The 14,751-nt window shown below is 34.9% G+C and overlaps 1 protein-coding gene across 3 annotated transcripts in view; it reads left to right on the forward strand.

Moving 5' to 3' along the window:
• The window catches only part of ERCC8 (ERCC excision repair 8, CSA ubiquitin ligase complex subunit), a 53,418-nt gene that overhangs the window by 22,259 nt on the left and 16,408 nt on the right, over window positions 1-14,751 (forward strand). For all 3 annotated transcript variants that reach the window (XM_077751437.1, XM_077751436.1, XM_077751438.1), the window contains 5 exons: window positions 4,500-4,581; window positions 5,612-5,680; window positions 6,838-6,904; window positions 9,020-9,120; window positions 10,677-10,801. In XM_077751437.1, coding sequence (XP_077607563.1) covers window positions 4,500-4,581; window positions 5,612-5,680; window positions 6,838-6,904; window positions 9,020-9,120; window positions 10,677-10,801 — 444 coding nt within the window. The remainder of the gene's footprint in view (window positions 1-4,499; window positions 4,582-5,611; window positions 5,681-6,837; window positions 6,905-9,019; window positions 9,121-10,676; window positions 10,802-14,751) is intronic.

A 14,751-nucleotide genomic window follows, 5' to 3' on the forward strand; every position in this document is an offset into this window, starting at 1 on the left:
CTCTATTCCTGTCACTAATTACATACCTATCATAGCTTTCCTTCATCTGAATTTTCCATAAGTGTGTTTTCTAGCTTGAGCATATAATATGGCTTAAAGGGATATCTTCTCTAGAGTCTTCTCTATAACAGACTTTAGGATAGAGAACAGCTTTTTCTCATTCTTATTTTCTTAGAATTTTGCATAATGGAACATAAATCAGAAAATACAGATGTCAGTATCCAGGCCATGTTCTTTAAAAATGAATAAAATTCTGGGGTGCCACTACAAACAACTGTTCATAATGTGCAAGTTTTATGTGCACTTAAGTTTTCCAGAGAGTGGAATTGATGGCTTATATGCTAAATCTATGTTTAACCCTTGAGAAACTTTCCACAACAGCATTACCATTTTACATTCCCAACAGTAATTTATGAGGGTTTCAGTTTATCCACATCCTACTCATCACTTGTTATTTTTGATTTCAGCAGCACTTGTCTCTTTTTGATTTCATCAATTCTAAGACTTTGAAATGGTTATTTCATTGTGGTTTTGATTTGCATTTCCCTGAAGGCCATTCTTGATTTTTCACTACTCCTGATAGCTAATCAACTTGCAGTTTCTGTCAATTCTCTGTAAATAACCTCTCATCTCTATTTATCCTATTGCCATTACTCTAGTCAAGCCAGGATCTACTGACTCCTGCCTGGATTACTGCAACCTCCTACCTGGTCTCTTTGACCCTCCTCTTGCCACCTTCTAACCTATTGGCAGCATATCTAAAATGCCAATTGGATTTTTCATTTTTTGCCATTGCTTAGGCTCTTTAAAAGCTTACTTTTTCCTGGGAAAATATTCAGCCTACTTAATAATATTTATAAGGTCCCTTAGCCCCTCATGATACAGACACTGCCTACCTTTCTGGCTTTATCTCTGGCCAGAGATAACGTGTCCTTTGGCACTCCAGTCATACTGAGCATCAGAATTTTAGTTTATAAAATATCATGTTTACTGTGCCCCAAAGAGTTTCTTCATGCTGTTCCCTCGACTAGAAATCTCATCCTCCTTCCATGGAGTTGGCCAGTTTCTACTCACCTTTCATCTCCATGAAAAGCCAGATGGCTCTGGAAAGACTTCCCTGAATTCTCCACAGGTTAGGTGGCCCTACTAAAACACTGTACACTTACATTATTATAGTCCCTTTTGTACTTTACTGTTCATTCTTGCTTAACGCTTTGTTTTTCTTGCTGAACTGAAGCTCCTTGGAATAGGGCACAGACAGTGTTTATTTAGCTTGCCAACTGAAACTGCAGTTCTAACATGTAACAATTGAATAAATACTGTTGAATATATTCAAGAATCTCATTCATTTAAAAAAATCAATATTTACTTATTTTTGAGACAAACAGACCACAGGTGGGGGAGGGGTAGAGAGAGAGGGAGACACAGAATCTGAAGCAGGCTCCAGGCTCTGAGCTGTGAGCACAGAGCCCAATGCAAGGCTTGAACCCATGAACAGTGAATTTGTATTCAAAATAACCAAAAAGTGAAAACAAATAAAATGTACATCAACTGATGAGTGGTAGCCATAAAATGGAATATTATTCAGCAATAAAAAGAAGTGAAGTACTGATAATATGCTATAGTGTGGATGAACCGTAACAACATCATGCTAAATGAAAAGAGAAAGAAAAAAGAAAGCATTTATACTAAAAGAAATGAAAAAAGTAAGAAAAAAGAGAACATTACATTAAATGAAAGACTGCAGAAGACCACGTATTATATAATTCCATCTCTTTGAAATGTCAGGAAATAGGCTAATCTCGAGAGACAGAAAGTAGATTAGTGGTTTTCTAGGGCAGATGGTAGGGAGAAATGGGGAGTGCCTGCTGATGGGAATGGGTTTTCTTTTTCAGGTGATAAAAATACTCTAAAATTGATTTTGGTGATGGTTGCATAACTCTTTCAATGTACTAAAGACTGCTGAAGTACACACTTTGAATGATTGAATTGTATGGTATGTCAGTTATAGCTCAATAGAGCTGTTATTTAAAAAAGAATGGTCATCAGGTTCACTAACTAGAGCACTTGGGGAGATTATATTGTTATTTACTCAGATAAAGGTTGGGGGGTGTTGAGTTCAATTTTAGATTTGTTAGATTTGAAGGATTCACAGGAAATCCAAATGAAGATAATCCAGGGATTACACTATACATACCTGCTACTTAGGAAAGTAATCTACACTGAAAATATAGACTTGTGTCACTACCAAATAAGTGGCAGTTGAAGAGAAGAATATGTAGAACAAAACCCTGAGGAAGACCAAGATTAATAAGATGGGAAAAGGAACAAACAAAGCCTGCAAAAGACAATGAAGAGGAGTAGCCAGAGAGAATGTAAGAGGAAAATCAGGACTGTATGATATCCTGGAAGCCAGTGGAAGAGATTGTTTTAAGGAACCTGGAGTATTCAGCTGTTTTGCATGTTACTGACAGGTTAGGTAAGATGAAGGCTATGCTTGATGACAGTAGGTATCAGTGATATTGGAAGAGTAGTGTGAATTGGAGTAGTGGAGATAAAAATAAGATTGCACGGAGTTGAGAGATATGTGGGAGATAAGAAATCACTGATGGCCAAAATGTGGATTTGAAGAAGATTAACTAGGAGGAATATAGAATGAAAGGTTTTTGTTTTGCTCTCTTACTCTTAAGAAGAATCATGTGGGCATCTGGGTGGCTCAGTTGGTTGAGCGTCGTACTTTGGCTCAGGTCATGATCTATTAGTTTGTGAGTTCGAGCCCTGCATTGGGCTATCTGCTGTTGGCATGGAGCCCATTTCGGATCCTCTGTGACCCTCTCTCTTTGCCCCTCTCCTGCTCCATCTCTCCTTCCTTTCTCTCATTTCTTTCCCAAAAGTAAACATTTAGACATTTTATACATTTAAAAAAAGAATCATGAACATTTTTAAATTCTGATGAGACTGAGCCAGTAAGAAAGGAGAGTTTATAGATATCTTGGAGATAGAAGAGATAATGTATAGAGTGAGATTTCTTTTTTTTTTTTTTTTTTTAATTTATTTCTGAGAGAGACAGCATGAGCAGAGGAGGGTCAGAGAGAGAGGGAGATATAGAATCTGAAGCAGGCTCCAGGCTCTGAGCTAGCTGTCAGCACAGAGCCCGACGCAGGGCTCAAACCCACAAACTGTGAGATCATGTCCTGAGCTGAAGTCAGACGCCTAACTGAATGAGCCACCCAGGAGCCCCTAGAGTGAGATTTCTGACAGTGCTAAGGGGGATCTGAACATAGGTAGGGATAGTAACTTTAAATATTAGGAGGATGGCTTTTCCATAATAGGAATGAAGAAAGAAGGTTAAATGGAAGCAAATGTGTTTGTAGGTTTGTTGATAAGATACTAAGAGAATTCTCATTGAATGATTTCCTGTTTTCTCTTGGTAATGAAAGGTCAGATTGCCAATTACGACTGACCAAGTGGCCATGTTTGTGGGGAATGGAGAAGTTTGAAAGAGCTGTGAATATTGCAAAGAATAGTAGTGAAATATAATAGGACTGGCAGTCAATACTGAAAGCCCAGTTGAGGTGAATGATCTTTTATAGTGATGCTAGTTTGCCCTACAAAAAGATTCTCTTCTCTTGGGTAGAGCATAGGTCAGCTTACTAAGCAGCCCATAGGCCAGATCTGGACTCATGGCCTCTTTTTGTAAAATAAAGTGTTATTGGAGAACACATAGGCTTATTTGTTGTCTGTGGCTGTTTTGACACTACAGTGACAGAAATGAGTAGTTGGAAATGACAGAAATGAGTAGTAGTTCTTAAATCCTAAAATATTTACAGTCTGCCCATTACAGAAGAAGTTTGCTGACCTCTGGTGTAGATCATCCTGGATACAGTTTCAGCAAAAGCAAACATTCGGAGTCATCCAGTGTAGAAGTTGAAGATATTGGCAGTTGAAGTATTGAACCTTAGAATCCAAGTTGAAGAAGGGGTGGGGATGGGGGGGAGAGGAACTTTAAGGAGTTCTGGGTTTTATTTGGATGTCTTAGAAGTAGTTGGAAAAAACAAAGCTGAAAATGATGGAAGATTGTGGTCATAAGTAACATACATGAAATGTATGATTTCAAAGGAAGAGCAAATCTAGGTGATGAGGGTGTCTGAGGTGTGAGGTTGGCAGGCAGAGCCCTGGCTAGAACACCTGTGTACATGGTGAAGTTCCCCAGAATGGCGTGGACAAGAATATGGTGGAGCCAATGGCTGTCTTTTCTTAACATCTGGAATTTACTAGAGAAAAACTATTTTTCTCACTAAAGGGACAAGAGTGTTATAAAACCAGAGGATTTTAAATGAACAGGCTTTTGAGGGTATCATGTTCCTATGTTTAAGTCAGATAAGTTGCTAACAGTCATTTAAAAATTGCTGACAGTCTAGGGATAAGTAAATAGAAAGTCAGCTGCTTTTGTGGTTATAATTAGAACTTACACATTTTAAATGTCTTTTGATTATCAGACTGCAGATATATTTAATTTTGAAGAAACAGTTTATAGTCATCATATGTCTCCAGTCGCCACCAAGCACTGTTTGGTAGCAGGTTTGTACCTGTACATTTTTGCTTTTTGATGTATTGAAACTTGCTCCCTTCTAATACCTAGTTCTGATTTGACATTTTAACCCAGACGAATATCACAATTCTTTAAAAAAAAAAGTTAAGTATATGTGATTATTTACATTCACTTTTACAGTTATTGTGTAAGTTGGGCACTGTGCTAGTGGCTAGGATTCAAAGATTAAGAAAGCACATTTCTGTTTTCTAAGGAGTTACTTTTCACCCACGAAAGTTTCAAAGATTTTACATGAACAAAATTTGGCAACTTTTTCAGTTCAACACAGTGTAAAAATGGAAATTATTTCCTTTACTCAAGACTGTTGTTCAAATTAAACATCCATTTTTATGAAAGCACATGCAACAAGAATTCTCATGTGTGAGGAAGAAAAAATGTTTTCCTGGTATCAGATACCAGCCCCCTATGATTCTATTATTTGTGTGGCACCACATGAACATTACCTCGAGATGCCAGTTAGCTGTCTCGTCTGTGAAGAAGAGTTGGACACTAACTTGTCTTTGAGGTCCACTCAGTCTGTGTCCAGAGTTTCTGATTGGAAACATATCATTGGTATGGAAAAGTTAAGGTATTAAAAATTATCTGATATAATAAAATAGCCTAGGATTATGCATACACGTTGTAAAAATACAAATTTCCTGGTTTTAATATTGTAGTATAGTTACCTCATGTAACAACCATTAGAACAACATGGGTGATGGGTACACAGGCTCTTTCTGTACTGTCTTTGCCACTTCTTATGAATCTATAATTACTTCAAAATTAAGTGTTGAAAAATAACACAAAAATAGGGTTCTTTTAGTACTAAGGTATAACGGCAATTAAATTTTCTAATTATAAGCATTAAAATGATTTGAAGTATATTTTTAGCATACTTTTTTTAGATTTCTACATGGATGCAGTGAAAATGTCATGATTCGTAACAGTAGTTTCTTATTTCCTTTTGGTGATGACTTATAATAAAATTATCTTAAACCATTTTTGTTTTTGTTTTTACAGTTGGTACTAGAGGGCCCAAAGTACAACTATGTGACTTAAAGTCTGGATCCTGTTCCCACATTTTACAGGGTATTTTTTTTATTTGAAACAACAACTACTTTGAGTAAACCATTCAATAAAAAGAAACATTACTAACAATGTATTCTTTGTCACTGACATGACTGATGTATTTTGTGCTAGTTGTTAAAAGTCAACAAGGAAATAAAGATCCTTCTGTGCATTATTCTTATAAAACTGAACTATTGAGGAGACATTTATATAAACAATGGCCATAGGGTAAGCTCAAAGGATATGGAAAGACTAGCTGAAAACCTCATTTCTACATTTAAAAAGAAAATTCTATTTGAAACTTACATTGGTATATTTTTCTTAAGAACATTTTCTAATATTGTTCTGGTTAACTAAACATTCCTAATATTTAGGTACCTTTTTTCCCCTCACTGCAATTATTTTAGAAAAAGGCAGTGAAATAATATTTTGGTTAAGATATATTAATTTAAATATTTTTCCTACTTTTATCAGTATTAGACTAAACAATGAAAAGATGGTATATAACTCAGAAATACATATTTTTATGCATCTCTGGAAACATAATATATCAAGAGAACTTGGTGAGATGGATAGCATTTGCTTTACATTTATAATGAATCTTCAATAATGTAAGGTAGATGCAAATATCTAGTTTGAATAGTCCATTTAGGCAAAAGTGAATTAAAATGCTTAAGTTATCCTATGAACTTATCACCTGTACTTTCTAGAAAAAACTTTTTACACAAATGCTTTTTACAATCATGAATTTGAAAAACTTTTCCTATTACAAGTTTCTGAAAAGTTAGAAAGCATTTTTATTCTCTAGAATGTTTATCTTGTATGGTTTGTTGCAGTAGTTTTTTGTTGTAAATATAAGTAAATGAGCTTGAGATCTATCATTTATTGATACATTTACTTTCTAATCTATCAGCTGTATTAAAAAAGAAATACTGTCTTGCTCTCACCTTTCCAAATCAAAACCAGGCCTTTTATAATAAGACCATGTGTGAGAAATGCCCCCACAGACTTCGTATTAATATTTAAACATAGATTATTATAAATGTGAAAAAGTAATAATCATATCAACATAATTTTAATAGTAATCTTTACTTTCTTCAAAATCAGACATATTTAATTACACTGTAGCTGTTTATTTTTCAAGTTTTACAAGACTTTTCATACGATTGTGTTTACAGGTCACAGACAAGAAATATTGGCGGTTTCCTGGTCACCACGTTGTGAATATGTCTTGGCAACTGCAAGGTAACATGCAAGTTATTTGGTTTTGAAGTTAAAAAAATAATGATAAGATTTTGAAAACACTATTTATATATGATGAATATTTAGTTGTTAATTAGGTCCTTAAAATAGTTGAATTTTTATGTCATATCCCCATAAGAAATCTTCCTTTACATCACTAACTTGAAGGTGCTTACCTTTTAAAAGAGAAAATAAGAGAATCTCTGTAGCAGTGCAAATGTACTAGTACTACCTGTAAAACAACTGTGTTGTGTCATTTTTTCTACAAAAGTATAAGACTATTAATTTTTGAATAGTAGCATTTATATTCATTTCCTTTAATACAGAATTACTTAGAATCTGATTCAACATTTATTAATTTTGATAATATTTAATGACTGCCTACCCTGTGCCAAGCAGTTTAGTCCCCAGAGACTGTTAATAGTTTGCATAATATGATATTGATTTCTATGCTTTCTGAAGTAGAACAAGTCTAGAATGTAGCTGTTAAGTAGGCTGGCTAATGAGGTGTGAAGGTGGGGAGCTAGGTGCTGGCTGTGGGTCCATCCAAGGGCTGATTTCTGTTGTTTATGCCTAATTTGGTTTTCCTCAGCTCGTAGGGAAGCTAAGAAAAAGGCTTTCAATTCTCAGAGTACACCAGGAATTTGAATCAGGATGAGAATGGACCTGATAATCAGTGGTAGGAACCAGATATGTCCAAATTTTATCTACTTCAGAAAATAGTTAAATTCTCACCCTCATCCCATTGCAGACGTTCTCCAGCTAAAAAGAAAGAAAACCATTTTGAGAATGGGAAATGCTAGCTTTTTGCTTACTATTCTAATTAGCTAGGTTTGATGGTGATCTATGAAAAGAATCAAGGAAGAGATAAGCCCTGTTTCTATGTAAAAAAAGATTTATAAATTAGAAATAGGCTTTAAAAATGTATTGGGATTTTTTTAAGTTTATTTATTTATTCTGAGAGAGAAAAAGAGGAAGAGAATTCCAAGCAGACTCCATCCTGTCAGCTCAGAGCCCGATATGGGGCTTGATCCATGAAGTCATGACCTGAGCTGCAATCAAGAGTCGGACACCTAACTGACTGAGCCACTCAAGTGTCCCTATAAAATGCATTGTATTGCTTTTTTTCTATTTAAAGGGGTCTGGATAAACCCAATGGGTTAGAATGTTGTTGAGGTCTCTTTTGAGAACATGAGAGCATCAGTTAAACTGATTTATATTTTCCTTAGGAGTAGTTTAGAAGCTGAAATTGATGGGGCACCTGGGGGGCTCACTTGGTTCAGAGTCTGATTCTTGATCTTGGTTCAGGTCCTGATTTCTCAGTTTGTGAATTCAGGTCCCATTATCAGGCTCCACACTGACAGTGCAGAGCCTTCATGGGATTCTTTCTCTCTCTCCCTCCCTCTCTCTCTACCGTCTCCTGCTGGTGCACTCTCTGTCTCTCTGTCTCTCTCTCTTTCAAAATAAATAAATAAATAAACTTAAAAAAATAGAAATACAGATCTTTAAAAGAAGCTGAAATTGATGTGTGATGATGGTATTTTGCCTGTCTTCTTACCACTTGCTTGAGATAAAATAAATATAAGTGTCTGATTTCTAAGAGACATTAAATTTAGTTCCTGAATATGTGGCAGAGATAGATTTGAGTATTGGAATACAAACATAAATATATTGTCATTATCCACCTTAATTTTTTCATAAAAAAGAAAACACCAAATTCATGCCAAATGAATTCTTAAAAGTAAAATTAGTTACCTACTTGATTGTCTAGAAAACATTTGAATAATGAACAATAGAAAGGATGTAGTGACAAAATTGCCAAGGAACGGACTCCAAAGCTGTCCAGTTTTAGAGGAGAAACGTGTTGATAAAAACCAGCATAATTCGGTCTTTGTGATCTAAAAATATGTTACCTTTTTTTTTGCTATGGTTTTCACTGCTTTTTGCTACTATTGACTTTGAATATTAGATGCAAAGACAAAATACAGCAACCTAAATGTGCAAATATATTTGCACCAATATACTGAGACCTGTGCGCCATAATACTGGAAAGGCGAGGTGAAGAGTACAGTCACTGTCCTACCTGTATATGTCAGTGTAACATTTATTTCTTCTTAGTGCTGACAGCAGAGTAAAATTATGGGATGTCAGAAGAGCATCAGGATGTTTATTTACTCTTGATCAGCATAATGGAAAAAAGTCACAAGCTGTTGAATCAGGTAATAATACATTACTGTAGAAACATGCCAATGATAGTATTTTTATATTGAAAATTATGAATTGAAACTAATTAATGTCTATTGACAAATTACAAATCTTATGATTTAGAAAAAAGTCAAAAGTCGATTCGTGGTAAATCAGTTTCTAAATGTACATAACTAAATTATGATACATAATTTGTATCTTCAAGATACAAAGAAGCAGGACATTTCATCTGCTCCTAAATTTTCAAACACAGAAACTTTTCTGAATTGTTACTTTCTTTTCCTCCAGTGAGGTCAACAAATTCAGTGGCACTTAGGAAGCTACAGTAAATTGAAAGAATAGTAACATTTTATGGCCATTGTATGAGAATAAAATGTGCAAGTTGTGTTAAATGTGTCAGCTGCTATCCAGGTGACAAAGTACCTCAGTTGCATTTTTACAATAGAATTTAATTTCTTTATGGGATAAAATTCTGATTCAGAATCAGTTCCAGACCAGAAAAATCTTAGAATGAACTATATACAATTTGATGATTGTTTTAATAATCTTTTTAATTAAATTAATGACACTATTGAGAATTATGGTTTTTCAAAGTTGCTCATTTTGAAAGCAATACAAATTTTTACTGAAACTAGAACAGTTATTCTTTCCCTATTAAAGTTTTTTGTTTTTTGTTTTTTGGGGTTTTTTTTATTTTTTTTACGAGCACCTGGGTGGCTCAGTTGGTTAAGCATCCCAACTTTGGCTTAGCTCATGATCTCATCATTCGTGTGTTCGAGCCCTGCACTGGGCTCTGGGCTGACAGCTCAGAGCCTGGAACCTGTTTTAGATTCTGTGTCTCCCTCTCTCTCTGCCCCTCCGCTGCTTGTGTTCTCTCTTTCTCTCTCTCTCTCTCACAAATAAAACATATATTTAAAAAATCAGGGTGTGCCTAGGTGGCTCAGTCAGTTGAATGTCCGACTTCGGCTCAGGTCATGATCTTTTGGCTCATGAGTTAAAGCCCAATATCGGGCTCTGTGCAGACAGCTCATAGCCTGGAGCCTGCTTTGGAGTCTGTATCTCCCTCTCTCTCTCTGTCCCTCCCCACTTGCATTCTTTCTCTATTTCTCTCTCTCTCTCTTCCAAAAATAAATAAAACATTTTTTAAAAGTATTTTTAATAGTAAATACCAGTATTATTGGTTTTTAATAATCCATGGAATGATTTTTAGATTAAAATTAGAATTAGTATTTTTAGGAAAATGAAAGGTATTTAATTTAAAATTTTAATGTCAGGCTATGCATTTAATTGATTTTGATAGCATAGCTTACTCTCTTAAGAAAAATTATATTTGGCAAGATTTTTTTCTTTTTGGTTTTCCTCTCTTTCTCTATTTTTGTAGTTTTAATTTATATAGCTTATTTTACTCAAATAATACACAGGATGAATAATTTTAAATATAATCAACTTGCATATTTTAAGTAATTCAGAGAGTTGTCCTATAATAATATGTTTATATAACTGTATCATCAAGCATTAACTGTGTACTGAATACAAGAACAGATGAACTGAATTGTATTTTTCATTGCAGCCAACACTGCTCATAATGGGAAAGTTAATGGCTTATGTTTTACAAGTGATGGGCTTCACCTCCTTACTGTTGGTACGGACAATCGAATGAGGCTCTGGAATAGTTCCAATGGAGAAAACACACTAGTAAGAGGTTTTAAGTATCTCCAACCTTTTGAATATAAATTTAGAAAACAGATCTGTGACATACACTTAGTGTTCTTATGTAGATTTAACTCTTTTCTTATCTCTGAATCACCGCTTTCTTTTTATATTTTTCCATTATGTGAACTAATAACACCCTATCACACTCCCACTGTGCATAATGGGAGTATTCCATATCTCTCAGGTGTGTTGGAGGAGAAAAGATTGAAAACAAGTGATATAAATTAAACTTATAAGTTAAATAGTCAAATTTTATACTATATATGAGCTGTAAACAGAGTCTAAAATGAATGTTATAGTACCAGAACATTTAGTACTTTAATATTAGAATAAATATGTTTTCAATATGCTAGATTCTTAATTGGTATTTAATTTCTAACAGTCTTTTAAATTTATGTTATGGGTCTTACCAGGTATACCTGTGGTTTATTAACTTTCAGAATAAGCTAATAAATTTGTAATTTGGTGGTAATAGTAATAGCCAATATTTATTAAGAGCTTATATGTCAGATATAGTACTAATAAAAGTTAACATTTAAGGGGCGCCTGGGTGGCTTAGTCAGTTAAGCGTCTGACTTTCACTTAGGTCATGATCTCGCGGTTCGGGTGTTCGAGCCCCACCTCAGGCTCTGTGCTGACTGCCGTCTCAGAGCCTGGAGCCTATTTCAGAGTCTGTATCTCCCTCTCTCTCTGACCCTCCCCTGTTCACACTGTGTCTCTCTCTCTCTCTCTCCTAGAAAAAAAAAAAAAGTTAACATTTAATATATGTGCTAAAGCATATACAGTTTTACTTAATCATCACATCAATATTATGAAAGGAATTACTGTTATAATTCCATTTTACACATGAGAAAATGAGACATAAATAGATCCATAACTAGTGTGAATTAAAACAGCTGAAAAGCAACTGAACTTGACTCTAGATTCCACTCTTACTTCAACAATGAATTACCAAACCTCTTAAAACACTTATTTAATGCTTTAAGGTAGGTATTGATATTAATCATATTCCTTTCTCCCTTTTTTTTTTAATTTTGAGGTCATTTATTAATTTAAGTAATCTTTACACCCAACATGGGGCTCAAACTCATGACCCCAAGATCAAGAATCACACGCTCTTCCAACTGAGCCAACCAAGTGCCCCATTTCATATTTCTTTCTTTTTTATTTTTCTTTTATAGTTTATTATCAAGTTGATTTCCATATAGCACCCAGTGCTCATCCCAAATTTCTTAATCATCCTTTCTAGCTAATTCCCTTTCCGATACTCTAAGTACCACTTTTATTATTATAATTTAACAATAAGGTCAAAATTGCTTATACTAGATTACTAGATTGCTAATCTCTCGCGTACTTCAGGAAGTGCTTCTGCTTCTCCATCATATCTCAGACTAGAAACTCAGGCATTTCAAAGTTTAACTTAAAATCTTCCATTCATTATACTGGTACCATGTTTCTAATCAGGTCATACCTTTCTTTTCTCAATTTATTTGTTTAATAAATATTAAGCACTTATTTACCAGGCAGTATTATACAGCAGGAGACAAAACAGAGGAAAGTCCTATCCTCAAGGAACTTAAAATCTAAGGAGAGGAAGAGAAACATGCAACTATCCCTCAATAAATAGATGGATGGATAAAATATACTTTAGGTGTAGCAAGTGCTATGTAGAAAAGCAAAGCGAGGAAAGTAGCATAGAAAATATTGGGAGGTTGGAGTTGTAGTTTTACATAGGACAGTCAGGGTATGTCTCACTCAGAAGATGATGGCATTTGGCCTGAAGGAAATGAAGGAGTGAGCCCTCAGATAACTGGGATGGAGAGCATTCCAGGCTGGGGAAGGAAAAAAAATACAAAGACTGTGAAGCATAAGTATGCTTGGGATACCCAGGGAACATCTAAGAGGCTCTTGTACTGAAATAGAGGAAGCAAGGGGGAGTAGAATAGGAGATGAGGAACAGAAGAAATAGGTACCAGAGGATATAGACTTGTTGGCCTTTGTAAGGGCTTAGGCTTTTTCTCTGGGCAAAATGGAAAGCCATTAAAAAGCCTTTGAGTGAAGTGACAGGGTCACTTTGGAAAGGTAGGTTGGCATGTGCATCAAAGGTGAATGTGATAAGTATAAATGGTATTGAGTGTGTGTATATGTATATATATATATTAGCATATATATATTATATATATTAATGTGACTTTATTCCATTTTTCTCTCCTTGAAGATGATACTCATACCTTATGGGTTTTTGTCAGAAAGTCCATTTCATGAATAGTGTGTTTAGAATGTCATACATTTTAAAATTGACTTGATCTAAGTAAAAGATGACTCGCCTTCGGAGGACAACTGGGGACATTGGGGACATTGGTCCCAGGAAAAGTAATTCTCAGGGGAAACACTGTTTTTAAATATTTAAAGTGCTGTCCAACAGAACTGGAAACCAATTCCAGTCCTGCTATTTAGTAACTTGGGACATTAGTCAGTTTACTTAAGGTGACATTATAAAGGACTGTGGTCAGAGTTTCAGGGTCTCCATCTTGTAGAGAAAGGTTATTATGTACCTAAACAGTAATTTTAAGGATACCGGAAGAATGTCAAAAAGTAGTACTATAACTGTTAAATAGTAGGTATACCATAAATAACTATATTTTTGTATGATGTTGCCTTATTAGGACCTTTCTTAGTTTTTAAAAGATATGTATAGATTGTGTCCATTAGCAACCACAGAATTTGAACAATTGACTGACTTTGATGGTACTCTTAACAGTATAACCTCCTTTCCCATTTTATGCTTCTCTTTATGTTTTTTCATGTATGCATATTATTTTTTAGTCAGTTAACATAGAATACAATACTGATTTCAGGAGTAGAATTCGATAATTCATCACTTACATACAACACCCAGTGCTCATCATAGCAAGTCCCCTTTTTAGTACCCATCACCCATCTAATCCATCTCCCACTCATCTCCCTCCATCAACCCTGACTTTGTTCTCAATTGTTAAGAGTCTCTTATGGTTTGTTTCCCTCTCTCCTCTTCCTCCCCCTCTCCTCATATCTATTTTGTTTCTTGAGTTCCACATATGAGTGAAATTATATGGTATTTGTCTTTTTCTGACTGACTTATCTCGCTTAGCATAATACATTCTAGCTCCATCTGTGTCATTGCAAATGGCAAGATTTCATTCTTTTTGATGGCTGAATAATATTCCAGTAATATTCCAGTGTGTGTGTGTGTGTGTGTGTGTGTGTGTGTGTGTGTGTGTACCACATCTTTATCCATTCATCAGTCGATGGACATTTGGGCTCTCTCCATAGTTAGGCTATTGTTGGTAATCCTGCTGTAAACATTGGAGTGCTTGTACCCCTTTGAATCTGTATTTTTTATCCTTTGGGAAAATATGTGTTTTCTTATGCTTCCCTTTTGCTCTTAAGAGGGACTCATCTTTTACATCTCCATTATCCTTTTGCTCTTCAGTAGATACTTCTAAATCTTAGAAATAAATATCAAGAAAAAAGACATAAGTTAAATAAGAAAAATTTAATCATATTTTAACCTTAAGGTTGTAAATATGTTTGTTTTCTTCAGAAAATTCTGAGCTTATTTTTTAGTTTTTTACTTTAATTTTTTAAAGTTTATTTATTTTAAGAGAGAGAGCAGGAGAGGGGCAGAAAGAGAAAGGAAGAGAGAGAATACCAAGCAGGTTCCACACTGTCAGCACAGAGCCCAATCCAGGGCTCAAACTCAAAAACTATAAGACCTGAGCCAAAATCAAGTGTCGGAAACTTAACTGACTGAGCCACAGCAGTGGCCCTGAAACTTAATTTTTAATGTTGTCTTTGAGTAATTTTCTTTACTTTTGATCTGGGAATTAGATATTCTGCTTCTTCAGAGATACTTCTCTTCCTCTTCCCCATTCTGACTAAAGGTTCTGGAC

This window comes from Crocuta crocuta, unplaced genomic scaffold (assembly GCF_008692635.1).
Source record: "Crocuta crocuta isolate KB4526 unplaced genomic scaffold, BGI_CrCroc_1.0 scaffold91-1, whole genome shotgun sequence".
Lineage (NCBI taxonomy): Eukaryota > Metazoa > Chordata > Mammalia > Carnivora > Hyaenidae > Crocuta > Crocuta crocuta.